The sequence below is a fragment of the Salmo salar genome, chromosome 01 (assembly GCF_965601325.2).
Source record: "Salmo salar chromosome 01, fSalSal1, whole genome shotgun sequence".
Taxonomy (NCBI): domain Eukaryota; kingdom Metazoa; phylum Chordata; class Actinopteri; order Salmoniformes; family Salmonidae; genus Salmo; species Salmo salar.
In genome coordinates this window covers 86306530-86322182 of record NC_138291.1, presented here as the reverse complement: position 1 = coordinate 86322182, position 15653 = coordinate 86306530, and the positions used below count along the sequence as shown (strand labels likewise).

Here is a 15653-nt window from a genome sequence, read left to right as displayed (position 1 = left end):
TCAGTCTGTCTGCCTGCCTTAACCATGACAATAGAACAAGGTTCAGTCTGTCTGCCTGCCTTAACCATGACAATAGAACAAGGTTCAGTCTGTCTGCCTGCCTTAACCATGACCACTGACAATAGAACAAGGTTCAGTCTGTCTGCCTGCCTTAGCCATGTCAATAGAACAAGGTTCAGTCTGTCTGCCTGCCTTAACCATGTCAATAGAACAAGGTTCAGTCTGTCTGCCTGCCTTAGCCATGACCACTGACAAATGAACAAGGTTCAGTCTGTCTGCCTGCCTTAGCCATGTCAATAGAACAAGGTTCAGTCTGTCTGCCTGCCTTAACCATGTCAATAGAACAAGGTTCAGTCTGTCTGCCTGCCTTAACCATGACCACTGACAAATGAACAAGGTTCAGTCTGTCTGCCTGCCTTAACCATGACCACTGACAAATGAACAAGGTTCAGTCTGTCTGCCTGCCTTAGCCATGTCAATAGAACAAGGTTCAGTCTGTCTGCCTGCCTTAGCCATGACAATAGAACAAGGTTCAGTCTGTCTGCCTGCCTTAACCATGACAATAGAACAAGGTTCAGTCTGTCTGCCTGCCTTAACCATGACAATAGAACAAGGTTCAGTCTGTCTGCCTGCCTTAACCATGTCAATAGAACAAGGTTCAGTCTGTCTGCCTGCCTTAACCATGACAATAGAACAAGGTTCAGTCTGTCTGCCTGCCTTAACCATGTCAATAGAACAAGGTTCAGTCTGTCTGCCTGCCTTAACCATGTCAATAGAACAAGGTTCAGTCTGTCTGCCTGCCTTAACCATGTCAATAGAACAAGGTTCAGTCTGTCTGCCTGCCTTAACCATGACAATAGAACAAGGTTCAGTCTGTCTGCCTGCCTTAACCATGACCACTGACAATAGAACAAGGTTCAGTCTGTCTGCCTGCCTTAACCATGTCAATAGAACAAGGTTCAGTCTGTCTGCCTGCCTTAACCATGTCAATAGAACAAGGTTCAGTTGGCCTGCCTGCTACACAACAGCCTCCAAAGCACCAGAGAAATCACAACTGTTTGTTGTACTGTATGGAGGATTCTGGAACATAATCTAGAGAACTGAATGAATCTTTCATTGCAGCCAAGAACATTTAACACATTGGTTGGTAGACAACACAACTTCAGATACCAACTCACATTATATAATGATGGAAAACGATCTAATTCTGAAACTATTACATAACATTGAATTGAACTCCCTTCTTTTTCCATCCCTATGTAAACACTATAACCAGCCAATCACACTGCAGCCACCTCACCCTGCAATGAGGAAATGTGTCAAATAACTCATTTCCAGCTCTCACCTTTCTCTTGACACCAAACATAGCATGGGCTTTCGTTAGGATGGGCGGCGATCCATCAGAATCATCCTCATCTTCGTCATCACTACATTCCTCAGAGTCGTGCAGTCTTTGGTCTCCAGCGGTTGTGGGGCGACGCTCGTATGTTCTGAAGGGGTTCTTACTGTAGACCTTAGTGGGAGGACGAGGGTGATGTATGCTAGTCACCAGATAGGACACTGCTCTCTCTTCATTCTCCCAACTAGCCTGCTCCTTCAGTCGCTCAGCCTGGAATTAACACACATTGAGACAGACATTGTTATTGTCTCTGGGAAACACAGGCAGCTAGCTTAACATCACAATGAAAAGGCTAATGGGGAAATAAGGTGTAAAAATAAATAAATAAATGGCAAACCGGTGTCCAAAAATACCAATTGCCGATTGTTATGAAAACTTGAAATCGGCCCTAATTAAATCGGCCATTCCGATTAATCGGTCGACCTCTAGTCTAGACTCCAGACTGAACACCATGATTAACCTAATAACGGTCTTGACTCCAGACTGAACACCATGATTAACCTAATAATGGTCTAGACTCCAGACTGAACACCATGATTAACCTAATAATGGTCTAGACTCCAGACTGAACACCATGATTAACCTAATAATGGTCTTGACTCCAGACTGAACACCATGATTAACCTAATAACGGTCTTGACTCGACTGAACACCATGATTAACCTAATAACGTTCTAGACTCCAGACTGAACACCATGATTAACCTAATAACGGTCTTGACTCTAGACTGAACACCATGATTAACCTAATAACGGTCTTGACTCCAGACTGAACACCATGATTAACCTAATAACGGTCTTGACTCTAGACTGAACACCATGATTAACCTAATAACGGTCTAGACTCCTGACTGAACACCATGATTAACCTAATAACGGTCTAGACTCCAGACTGAACACCATGATTAACCTAATAACGGTCTAGACTCCAGACTGAACACCATGATTAACCTAATAACGGTCTAGACTCCAGACTGCACAACATGATTAGACTCCAGACTGAACAGAGTTGAACAGAGTCAGGTCCAGAGTTGTAAAACACTGTGTGTATTTGTGCGCACACAAGACTTACATCCATCTCGAGCTCTCTCTCCTCCTCAGACAGGACAGCGTTGAGGGCCACTGCGGGGGTCCAGTGCAGTGCGTCAGGGTCCACCTGGTTCAGCCTTGGGCTGGGTGTCCAGTGCAGTGCGTCAGGGTCCACCTGGTTCAGCCTGGGGCTGGGGGTCCAGTGCAGTGCGTCAGGGTCCACCTGGTTCAGCCTGGGGCTGGGGGTCCAGTGCAGTGCGTCAGGGTCAACCTGGTTCAGCCTGGGGCTGGCTCGCAGCTTCTCCATGTGCCTCTGGATCAACCGCTCTCTTCGGATCACCACAAACCTAAAGAAGAGCAATAAGAAACATCAAAATCAGTCAATCAAACCAAGAAACATCAACAACGAGATCAATCAATCTATTCTGATTACCACAAACCTAGAGATCAATAATCAATAAGATCAATCTATTCTGATTACCGCAAACCTAGAGATCAATAATCAATAAGATCAATCTATTCTGATGACCACAAACCTAGAGATCAATAATCAATAAGATCAATCTATTCTGATTACCACAAACCTAGAGATCAATAATCAATAAGATCAATCTATTCTGATTACCACAAACCTAGAGATCAATAATCAATAAGATCAATCTATTCTGATTACCACAAACCTAGAGATCAATAATCAATAAGATCAATCTATTCTGATGACCACAAACCTAGAGATCAATAATCAATAAGATCAATCTATTCTGATGACCGCAAACCTAGAGATCAATAATCAATAAGATCAATCTATTCTGATGACCGCAAACCTAGAGATCAATAACCAATAAGATCAATCTATTCTGATGACCGCAAACCTAGAGATCAATAACCAATAAGATCAATCTATTCTGATTACCACAAACCTAGAGATCAATAATCAATAAGATCAATCTATTCTGATTACCACAAACCTAGAGATCAATAATCAATAAGATCAATCTATTCTGATGACCGCAAACCTAGAGATCAATAATCAATAAGATCAATCTATTCTGATTACCACAAACCTAGAGATCAATAATCAATAAGATCAATCTATTCTGATTACCACAAACCTAGAGATCAATAATCAATAAGATCAATCTATTCTGATTACCACAAACCTAGAGATCAATAATCAATAAGATCAATCTATTCTGATTACCACAAACCTAGAGATCAATAATCAATAAGATCAATCTATTCTGATTACCACAAACCTAGAGATCAATAATCAATAAGATCAATCTATTCTGATGACCGCAAACCTAGAGATCAATAACCAATAAGATCAATCTATTCTGATGACCGCAAACCTAGAGATCAATAATCAATAAGATCAATCTATTCTGATTACCACAAACCTAGAGATCAATAATCAATAAGATCAATCTATTCTGATTACCACAAACCTAGAGATCAATAATCAATAAGATCAATCTATTCTGATGACCGCAAACCTAGAGATCAATAATCAATAAGATCAATCTATTCTGATTACCACAAACCTAGAGATCAATAATCAATAAGATCAATCTATTCTGATTACCACAAACCTAGAGATCAATAATCAATAAGATCAATCTATTCTGATTACCACAAACCTAGAGATCAATAATCAATAAGATCAATCTATTCTGATTACCACAAACCTAGAGATCAATAATCAATAAGATCAATCTATTCTGATTACCACAAACCTAGAGATCAATAATCAATAAGATCAATCTATTCTGATTACCACAAACCTAGAGATCAATAATCAATAAGATCAATCTATTCTGATGACCGCAAACCTAGAGATCAATAACCAATAAGATCAATCTATTCTGATGACCGCAAACCTAGAGATCAATAACCAATAAGATCAATCAATCTATTCTGATTACCACAAACCTAGAGATCAATAATCAATAAGATCAATCTATTCTGATGACCGCAAACCTAGAGATCAATAACCAATAAGATCAATCTATTCTGATGACCGCAAACCTAGAGATCAATAACCAATAAGATCAATCAATCTATTCTGATTACCACAAACCTGCAGAAAAGCAATAAAAAACTATGACAAAAAGAACCAGCTCTCAACATATTCATGTATGATGTGACATGAAACACATGGCTTGTAGTTAATAAAACTGAACATCAATCGATATCTTCTGATCACTACAAACCTAGAGAGAAATCACAAACGAATCAAATCAACCCATTCTGATCATTACAATCTAAAGAGCCAATCATAAATGAATGAACCAAACAATCAAATGTTTTTATAAAGCCCTTTTAAGTTAGCAATTGTCAGTAAGTACGGTCAAAGTACTTTTACAGTAAACCAATAAGAAAAAGACCAGCTGTTGTAGAGTGAATCCACATGACCCATGGCGTTACGTAAGTTAATAAAGCTGAAATGGAGGATTCTCAGGCTGGAATAGCAGCAGGCTGTTCTGTCTGACTGTTTCCTTAACCTGACTTCTGCCAATATTCTGCTGCATTAATGGCTAACATGTTAAAAATACCCAGTGGCCTGAATAAGTCTGAGTCAGACAGGGTGCGCACACACAGCGAGTGTGTGAGTTAGGACTGACCTGCCGTTCTGCCTGTCAATCATGCAGAGATGCTGGAGAGTAGCGGCGATATCATGCGGACACATCCCAGTGGCCCTGCTTATTCCTTTAACGCTGATGTGTTTATCTGGCTGCTTATAAAGGTACTCTACCATGACACTTTTCCAATATGCCAGGTAGGATAAGCGACCCAGATCTGACAGAGGCTTCTCTGGGGAGCCAGCTTGTCCTTCCTGCCTCGTCAGAAGGTAACCTGAAACAGACACATTCAAACAAAACAACATGGTGTGAGAAGACATAACCTCAAAAAAGACAGTACCTAAAAAGACCTACAGTATTATAACAAATCAACAATGTTGTGAGAAGGGATTAAATCCTGTGCGTCAATCTAAGTAACGTAATAAAAGAATCCCACGGGCTCCGTCTCAATCCAGCCCATCCACCTTTGTCAAGGCTTTCGCATCTGCGGTGGAAGGTGGCCCGAGCTACAGCGGTGTTGGTCAGACCGTGACATCCTGAACTTCTGTCTTCTCACAAAAACATCTGTAGTGTCCAAACGGTGTGGCCTACAAACTAATATGGAGGTATGAGACTCTCACGAACAGGAGGGTGTTTTCAAGTTTGCTCTACGGCCCACAAAACGAAATAAATCTGAATTGGACTGCATGTAAACGCTGCCATCTTTTAAAAAGGTAGGTCATCTTACCCATTCACACAATACAATGTTGTGAGAAAGTAGGCTAGTATGTAACCTAAAAAGACACATTCTGACAAAAATGCAATGATTTACTCCAGCTAGCTAGAGACAGTTGTTGCTGATGCATGTCTTAGACTGCAGTACATATCATAATCTGACGTGACATGACATCCTGTGTTGGGGAGCAGCTCCATTTTCACCTTCAGAGAGTAGAAATGGAGGAGAGGTAATCAGACATCCTCTCCTTCAACCTCTGTCAGATGCTATGATGCTGGCAAGGGCAACAAAGGAGGTGGAGGAGAGGAGGGTGAATGAAAAAAAAAAAGAGAGGAGAGAAAAAGCGCCAACAAATGGAGGAGAGAAGCAGCTGGATGTCATTTCTCACAAGAGGTTGCACTTATCAGAGATAATGAAGAGGAAAAAAACTAAGTAAAAAGGTAGCTGTGTCTGTATGTAATTAGTTTTATAGCCGTCCTGTCAAGGGTCATCCATTATAAGCAGCTTGAAATTAATTAATGTATTTTAATGTGTGCACCCACTACAAGGAACCAAACAAGCACATCTAATCACCAAACACTGAATACATAATATTCCAGTCATTATGACAGTATTCATTACCCAAAGCTGAGACGAGAGCCAATAATTGACAACAAATAAATGAGCTGCTAGAACAAAGATGAATAACTAAAAACACAGATATTAATAAATGTAACACTACAGTAACAAGTCATGTTATTCTGTGTGTTTTATAAATGTATCAGCTGTGGTTTACCATCTTTAAATCAAAACAAAGAGATTATTCAGAATCCTCAGGAGTAATGACTAGAAAACCGCATTCACGCTGGCAAACGGAGCTAATGCTTTCCCTCTCACAGCAAGCTACCCGAGACAAATTGCTCCTCTAATACAATCCAATAAAAGCAGAAAAATCTTAATCTAAACAACTTCCAGTTTCAAAGGCACAGGCTCCGCCCCAAATGGCACCCTTTTCCCTGTGTAGGGTGCCTCTTTTTAGATGGGAAGTTAAACAGGTGTCCTGACTCTCTGTGGTCACTAAAGATCCCATGGCACTTGTTGTAAGAGTAGAGGGGTTAACCCTGGTGTCCTGGGTAAATTCCCAATCTGGCCCTCATACCATCATGGCCACCTAACCATGCCATGCTTCCAATTGGCTCATTCAACCCCCTCCTCTCCCCTGTAACTATTCCACATGCCGTTGATGTAAATGAGAATGTGTTGTCAGTCAACTAACCTGGTAAAATAAAGGGTAAAATAAAAATATGTAAAAAATAAGTTCAGACAGAGGCTGGATGTGATAGAGAATGTGCAAAGATAACAAGGAGAGGAATTAAGAAAAGATGGAACAGAGATGAGCTCCAAGAGAGCGCTATTGGAAAATGTCTGTGGTTTTGTCCTAAATGGCACCCTATTCCCTATATAGTGCACTACTTTTGACCAGGGCCCATAGGGCTTTAGAGCCCTAACTAGGGCAATGTCCCCAATCACTGCCCTGGACCATTAGGATATTTTTTTTAGACCAGAAAGAGTGCCTCCCACTGGCCCTCCAACACCTCTTCCAGCAGCATCTGGTCTCCCATCCAGGGACTGACCAGGACCAACCGTGCTTAGCTTCAGAGGCATGCCAGCAGTGGGATGCAGGGTGGTATGATGCTGGCAAAGTGAGCAGGAAATCAAATGCTCCATTACAGCTCTACCACCCAAACCCACCAGTACTCCAAAGAGGAAACTGTGAACATAATACAATAGCTATGACAAACAGTCCAAATTCAGAGTGGAGGGTTATTCCAATAAAGGACCCCTAGGCAAACAGGCTGCTAAATGTAATTGGATATCAAATATTAACTTATGCAGACATAACCTAATACCTCTTTATTATTCCTGATTATAATATTGAAAACATGATTACTTACGCATGTAAATTGCCTTGATATACCCATTTCAATTAATTCACAACAATTCTTCTGTGAGTAAAGTACGTTGGATAAAAAATGTCACCAGAGACCTGATGGAATCAGCATATTTGTCAGTAAACTTTCCTAATGTCGACAAAACAACATACACTAGACAAGGTGGGATCTTCTGTTATTTCAGTATAATTAATTATGCGAGAAATTGTGATATAATAACTATCATATCGAAGTAAACTTGGAGTAATGCGATGATATGGTGTGTGATCCTCCCACTATGACTCAGGAAATCATGCAGTTTATTAGGCTACAGATGAAATAAGTTATGATGAAGTTCACAGGGTGGTGAAAGTGCACGGTGATGAGCTTAATGCTCCTTTCCAATAAATATTGAGGGTCTTATTCTGGTGACATGATCATTGATGCTTGGCTGCTGTTTGACAAATAAAAATAAATCTTGATCTTTTGTCCATAATAATCTCATATAGGTAGCCTATCCCCACTATATCTGCCAGCTGTTGGCTAGTGCACGTGCCAAGACCAGAGTGGGCATATTCGCTATATAACGCAACATGTGTTATGACAAAACCATCAGTAGAGTTGATAATGCATTGGAAACCCATTGAAGTTCTGTGTTTTTTTTTTGTGTTCTTGGGAATTTAACAGCAAAAATGATTTTTATGTGCACTATGTCATCACGCACAGCCTTTTATCCGCACCAGGTTAATTTGATGGAAACATTTCTGTGCGTATTGTTTTTATGCGGATATACGAATATTCCCATGAAAATCTGTCACAAATTGGATGGAAACCTAGCTAGTGGCACAAATGTATGCCTGGGAAAACAGATTACTTTATATTGTAAAGAATCAGGCAAGGATTCTAGAATCAAGCAGGAATTGAGTTTTATGTTCTTAGAACGCATTAAGGGACTTACTGAAATCAATGAGGAACCTTCCAAAGCCTTGCCTTTGGTACTGAGGCATGATCATTATACAGGAGACATTGTATTTCTGCTGGCAAAGCTTTTCCTGAGGGAAGGGGAAAAAGATCAAGTATGTCAGAGCTGCACTGAAGCTGGCAATTTATTGCACCTGCCACTGTCCTTGTCGAAAGCAAACACACACACCCGCATGCACACACACACACCCCCGCATGGACATCCCTTCAGAATACATTTAGCTTTTAAGAGGACTAATATAGTAAAGACACTGTCACCGCATTATCCAAACATATTTTTCATTCTATTGAATATCCTTACCTTGGAGAAATAACCCACAAGGTGACAGCCTTTCTCGTCGTTCTTTGTTAGTATGTAAAAAAGGAAAGGCTCCACGTCGTAATATAGGGTCTTGTGATCCAGGAACAGCTTGGCTAACAGGCAGAGGTTTTGGCAGAAGAGCTTGCTGACATTTCCATCAACCTAAACATGGAACAAAACCAGCATTAGAACATTTTTCAAATTTAAACTAACCAGCATGAGAACATTGCTCAAATTTAAACAATTGATTATTTCCACCCCTCTCTCAAAACCACTGTCAAATTTCATACACCAGCATATGATCATAGTCCTGGTAAAAAAAAGGAGTGCGCTATATAGCGGATAGGGTGCCATTTGGGATGCACCCATAGTTTTACTACTTTGAAGAGTGACCTCTGACCTCGAACACTGAAAGGTCATCCTTCCTGTAAATCTCATTGGCTGGAGGTTGAAACCAGCCACACTTCTTGGCGTGTCGCTGGAGGATGTTCTTGCATCTCATGTACTTCAGACAGAACTCACACAGGTAAAGCTTTTGCAATCTGTCAACAAAAGAGACAACAAGACAAAAGTTAGCCTATAATTTGGATTTCAATTTATCAGTTGACACACCGATTTCCCCTCAGGGATTAATAAAGTATTTATTTTATAAAGAAGCCTAGCATTGATAGTACCTTGAGTATTCCGGTGGGTAAGGCGAAGAGTGCCAGGTTTGGATTTCATACTTCCCAAACTCAATGACAGCCGGGTATCGTCCAGAGTCAGTGATGGTCATGGTTCCATTTCTCTAAACACAGCAATACAAAATAAAAATGCCTCAATGTCGTACCACAAGCACTCATTCAAACAATATCAAAGATCTAAGTCTAACATAGGCAGCATCTTCAAACAGAAACTTGGAACGTGGACCCTTCCCTTTCTGACATTAAAACTTATTTCCATGTCTGAAAACATCTGACAAACATTGATTTAGGGGTTGTAATGTTAAGCTATAGGCTACATATAACTTATATTGATTAGGTGATAGGTGTGAGAAGTGTTATTGAGAGAAGTTATTTTGGACAGTTCCCTCACCTGCGACGAGAGCTCTTGGACCTGTGTGAATATCTCCACGTCTTCCTCTGTGACATGTTCCCTGGAGACCGCTACGAAGCCAGGTTCCTGCTTCACCCTCAATTCACCTTCACAGCCTGTTACAGTCACCAAACATTACAGTCTGTTACAGTCACTATACAGCCTGTTACAGTCACCAAACAGGCAGTCACAGTCACCAAACATGCTGGTACAGTCACCAAACAGGCTGTCACAGTAACCAAACAGGCACACCAGAGGAGTACCATCAAACATGGTAGATTATCATCACAGCTTTATAGAGTAGATAGGGAGCAGTGTTCTGTAGCCCGTGAACATTCAGTATAGTAAATGCATTTGGTTTTAATGTGCTTTTAATGTATGTTTTGTTAGACAGCCTCGGCGAAGTTAGGTCTCTGTGGAGTTGTATAATGAATGTATCATCTCTGCACCTGTGAATGAAAATCCTGAATGTAATGACGTGAAACTAAATCACTCTAACGTAACCGCTTTCATGTGTAACATCCCACCAAGTCTGCATCCCAAATGGCACTATTCCCCATATAGTGCCCTACTTAGCACCACGGCCCATGTGTCTCTGGTCAAAAGTAAAGCACTATGCAGGGAATACTAGGGTGCCATTTGGGACACAGCCCCAGATAGTTTCCTGTTAATTAAAAAGTCAATGCAGTGACAGCAGCAGTGTGGAGACTACGATACAACAGCAATGATGTTGAAAAGCTAACCAGGCAGCTTTGGCATACATGAAAGACTTGAAATTATGTATTATTATACACTAAGAAGTGGAAATTATACATAAAAAAATGAATTACAGATATTAGTTTGAGACTTGAGTATACATTTTAAATGTTTTGATGTTATCAATTTAAAAACTATTCTATTCACAGTATTATTTACAACCCCTTCAAATCAAATCCATATCCTTTCAAAATATCTTGGCCCTTTAGGCCCGGTTTCTCAGACACAGATTAAGCCCAGTCCTGGACTAAGAAGCATGCTCAAAGGAGAATCTCAATTGAAAATGCTTCTTCTAGTCGAGGAGTAGGATAAATCTATGTCTGGGAATCTGGCCCTATGACACCGAATCAGATGGGAGAGGGCGTAGATCAATAGACGTAATCATCATGTCAACTGCGAGTCATAAATGGTGTATGTGTGTGTCAGTCTAACGACTGTGGGAGGTTAGGGTTGAATGGTGACAGTGCCACTGGTGGTAGCGGTGGGAGAGGGTGGAATGGGAGGCAGAAGAGTGAGTCTTAATAATCCAACAACAGAACAGTACAGTCACTACTAGGCGAAAATCACAATTGGCGAAGCCAGTGCACTAATGCATAGGGTCAAGGTCAGGGGGGACAGATAAAGGAGAGAACAGTTTGAAGGAGGGGTTAGTGGTTGGGACAAAGCAAGGAGAGAACAGTTTGGAGGAGGGGTAGGTGGTTGGGACAGAGCAAAGAGAGAACAGTTTGAAGGAGGGGTTAGTGGTTGGGACAAAGCAAGGAGAGAACAGTTTGAAGGAGGGGTTAGTGGTTGGGACAAAGCAAGGAGAGAACAGTTTGAAGGAGGGGTTAGTGGTTGGGACAAAGCAAGGAGAGAACAGTTTGGAGGAGGGGTAGGTGGTTGGGACAGAGCAAGGAGAGAACAGTTTGAAGGAGGGGTTAGTGGTTGGGACAGAGCAAGGAGAGAACAGTTTGAAGGAGGGGTTAGTGGTTGGGACAGAGCAAAGAGAGAACAGTTTGAAGGAGGGGTTAGTGGTTGGGACAAAGCAAGGAGAGAACAGTTTGGAGGAGGGGTAGGTGGTTGGGACAGAGCAAGGAGAGAACAGTTTGAAGGAGGGGTTAGTGGTTGGGACAGAGCAAAGAGAGAACAGTTTGAAGGAGGGGTTAGTGGTTGGGACAGAGCAAAGAGAGAACAGTTTGAAGGAGGGGTTAGTGGTTGGGACAGAGCAAAGAGAGAACAGTTTGAAGGAGGGGTTAGTGGTTGGGACAGAGCAAAGAGAGAACAGTTTGAAGGAGGGGTTAGTGGTTGGGACAGAGCAAAGAGAGAACAGTTTGAAGGAGGGGTTAGTGGTTGGGACAGAGCAAAGAGAGAACAGTTTGAAGGAGGGGTTAGTGGTTGGGACAGAGCAAAGAGAGAACAGTTTGAAGGAGGGGTTAGTGGTTGGGACAGAGCAAAGAGAGAACAGTTTGAAGGAGGGGTTAGTGGTTGGGACAGAGCAAGGAGAGAACAGTTTGAAGGAGGGGTTAGTGGTTGGGCCATGCACTACTATGACAAAGAAGCCGACGGCAGAGAGATGGAACTGAAGCCGCGTAGCTAGATTCATTACGCAGCCAAAGTCAAAACGCAATAACGAAATTAAACGAGTTGAAAAAAAAGGAAATTAATTAAAGTAGGTGGTGTAAAAGATTAGTAGTAGAAACTGTTAAAATGTTATTGAATTAAAGCGGGGCGAAGCCAAAATGCGCTTGTTCACTCTTGTAAAAAGAAAACATTTGTTAGCTCATACAGTAGTATGGTAAGGCATTTTGTGACAAGCCTTGGGTTAAAAAAATATTTAAACTAGCGGAGGTAGACGCAGGTATTTTCGGTCGGAGCGTTCACGCCTTTGCTTACCATGGTCGTGCTCTGCCTTAATTCTTCCTTCGTCTGTCATGTCTCCCTTTCCTGGTGTTTCCTGGGGTCCCTTCTGAGGGGTCACTCTACATCTTAGCCTGCCTAGCGTCCTGTGCTTTTTTAAAAAGGGGCTACGTCTGAAGTGACTGACCACCTTAAAGGGGCGCCCCCTGGGCCGGCCGGGCCTGGGATGGGAGGAGTGGGACGACAACAACAACCTATTCTTTGTCATCTCTTTCTTTCCGAGGCGCTGTTGGGGAGGATGGGGAATGAGAGGATATATTTTGGACGCGGTGGCACAGGACCCTAAGTCCTGCTTACGGTGTCTGCGCTTAGGTGGTGCGTAGCAAGGCAGTCCCTTTTTCCGAGATTGTCCCTGAGTGGCATAGATATGAGAGAGTCCGTCAAAGAGTCCCTTAAGTTGGTTGTGATTAGAGAGACTGGTGATGGAGGGGACGCTAGACTGGCTGGAAGAACTCTGGGGGGAGTTAGCGGAGGTGGAGCTGGAGGAGACCAGGGATGTGGTGGGGCTATGTCCAAGTGACGTCGGTGGGGGGGGGGGAGGGAGTGTACAGGGAGATATGGTGGTGGTGGTTAGCTTTTGACTCGGAGTTGTATCAGACTTTGCAGCTAAGCCAACAACTGACTGAGACGGAGTGAGTTTCCATAGTTTCGGCGGAGTGTCCGGCTTTTTCCTAGCAGGAGAACAAGACTGTGACCCTTTCAGGGCAGAGGGGTCTATGATTTCGCCGGCTCGCGACGACCTGCGGCCGACAGGCGAGGGGGTAAAGAATTTGGAAAGCCCATCAATAAGCCCTTTGGTTTTCTTGTTAACAGTGAGTGTAACTGCTGGGGTGGAGGAGGACGAGGTGGGCGTGAGGGGGGGGGTGGTGGAGGGGGTGGAGGAGGAGGTGGTGAATTGGGTGGTGAAGGTGACAGCGTCACCGGCCCAACAGGGGTCTGATGTAGCAACAGCCAATCTGTCTGTGGCGTCCTTCACAGATGCTGCATGACCAGATGAAGGTGTGGAACAGACGGTAAGCGTTTGACCCCTACCAGGTGACCCGCTTCCTCCCCGGGCTAGCATGGAGCCGTCACCACTGCTTACAGACCTACAACAGAAACAGCGTAGGGGTTAGGCAAGGACACAAACTATGGTATGAATCAAAAGCTACGTTTATGAAAACAACTTAGTCATAACTCAACTTCTAACAAAATATTGCGATAAAAAGCAGAAGGATTTCCTTGAGGTAATAAGGTGGTTTACAGACACTCTGCACAACCTTCTATTGGTACACTAAAGTAAAGACAATGTCTACAGATCATGGTGATAAACTTACATTCTATGTTTGAGCTTATTTCTGGGCCTCCCGATTGGCTTTGCATATCGACGTTTGATCTCATCGGCTTTCTTATGCAGCAGTTTCTTTCCATTTTCCTTGGGCCTGCAGACCTGGCAGACCCAGGTACCTAGAGAGAGGAGAGCATCAGTTAGGTGGCTTCATCAACTCACGCCACACATTCATTGGAAACATTTCCCTTTAATGCAGATGGCGAGGGAGAGACACACTCCTACTCACTCCGTACAACAATCAATTACTCAGCACAAAGCAGGGAAATCCATAAAAATGTAATAAAATAAAAAACATCAGGGTCCACTGAAATAGACTGTCCCAAAATGGAACCCTATTCCCTATACAGTGCACTACTTCTGACCAGGGCCCATGTAGGGAAGAGGGTACCATTTGAGAGACAGCCATGTCAGCTCATTTTGAGCAAAGCGATGCGACTTGTGTGAATATTAGTCCCGCTGCCAAAGGTCTTACACTACAGTAGTTGTTCAATCAATACAAGCATAGCTGTAGGCCATATACAGTAATCTACATCTCTCTCTCCCCTGGGACTGGGGAATCATTTTATATTCATGCAAAGCTCCTAATAAGCCATCTCTGCTTCACTATGATGATTGACAGACCTAAAGGCCCCCTATGAAGAACACACACACACCCACACACACACACAACCATATGTATGAGCACATTTACCTTTTGGCATCCTTGAGAGTGGTGGGTTGCAGCACTCCATGTGAAACCCCCGATCACAAGAGTCACAGAACAGCATCTCATCCTGCAAGGAGACAGGAGGCATGTGTGGGGCTGTGTGGTGGCTTCCCTGTTGTTGCATAGATGTTACACCTTCTGTCATTTCACGCTAAAGAGGGACATGTCCTTTTAGTTTAATATTGATGATATATGTGGAGGTGAATTATGTTTGGTTGAAGGGTGGATGGAGAAAAAGGAGACTGTGTCTTCACTGCACAACATGTTGCCCGGAAATGGCAGATCTATGCTTGGAAAAATATTTCATGATATGTCTCTGTCCCAAACGGCACTCTATTCATTATATAGTGCACTAACTTTGACCAGAGCCCTGTTCAAAAGTAGTACACTATATATAGGCCATAGGGTCCTATTTGGGACACAGATATTATCATTGTTAAGAGGACATTTATTACTGGTTTGATTACATTATGTCTCTATGAAAGCATTATCAATCTCTATCTCACACAGATTAAATGGTAAGGCACTGTATTTAGAACCAAATCTAAAGTATTAAAATACTTACAGCGTTTTTGCCCTGTATTCGACAGGAGCTACAGGTTTTGCATTCTATACATTGCCATCGCAATCTCTTCACATTTGTGGTCAGCTCTGGGGAGAACTTCAGACAAGATGGGTGCCCTGTAGAGGTAATTAAAGAGTGTTATTAGTGTTGCTGCACATTTCAACCATCCTTTAGGCGGTGTCCCAAATGGCACCCTATTCCCCATGTCGTGCACTACTTTTGACCAGGGCCAAGGGCAGTGGTCAAAAGTAGTGCACTACATAGGGAAGAGGGTCCTATTTGGGACACATATTTAGTATCAGTTTCACCGAGCGGGAGGCACGACCTTCCCATTATGTTCACACAGCAAGGTTAAATATTAACATATTGCATTATCAACAATGTTAAGCAGCGTTTGCGTGCGTCTGTGC

The 15653-nt window shown here is 42.5% G+C and overlaps 1 protein-coding gene across 6 annotated transcripts in view; it reads right to left on the bottom strand.

Annotated features, from left to right (window-relative positions):
* LOC106611767 (histone acetyltransferase KAT6B) overlaps positions 1 to 15653 on the bottom strand; it is a 40730-nt gene that overhangs the window by 5660 nt on the left and 19417 nt on the right. For 2 of the 6 annotated variants that reach the window (XM_082977571.1, XM_014212362.3), the window contains exons 4-15: positions 15244 to 15359; positions 14664 to 14829; positions 13959 to 14088; positions 12619 to 13730; positions 9991 to 10106; positions 9591 to 9703; positions 9317 to 9458; positions 8917 to 9078; positions 8593 to 8686; positions 5052 to 5283; positions 2471 to 2774; positions 1346 to 1609 (exon numbers count right to left, since the gene is read on the bottom strand). In XM_082977571.1, coding sequence (XP_082833697.1) covers positions 1346 to 1609; positions 2471 to 2774; positions 5052 to 5283; positions 8593 to 8686; positions 8917 to 9078; positions 9317 to 9458; positions 9591 to 9703; positions 9991 to 10106; positions 12619 to 13730; positions 13959 to 14088; positions 14664 to 14829; positions 15244 to 15359 — 2951 coding nt within the window. The remainder of the gene's footprint in view (positions 1 to 1345; positions 1610 to 2470; positions 2775 to 5051; positions 5284 to 8592; positions 8687 to 8916; positions 9079 to 9316; positions 9459 to 9590; positions 9704 to 9990; positions 10107 to 12618; positions 13731 to 13958; positions 14089 to 14663; positions 14830 to 15243; positions 15360 to 15653) is intronic. The other 4 variants (XM_082977580.1, XM_014212372.3, XM_082977597.1 and 1 more) reach the window with 4 other exon arrangements.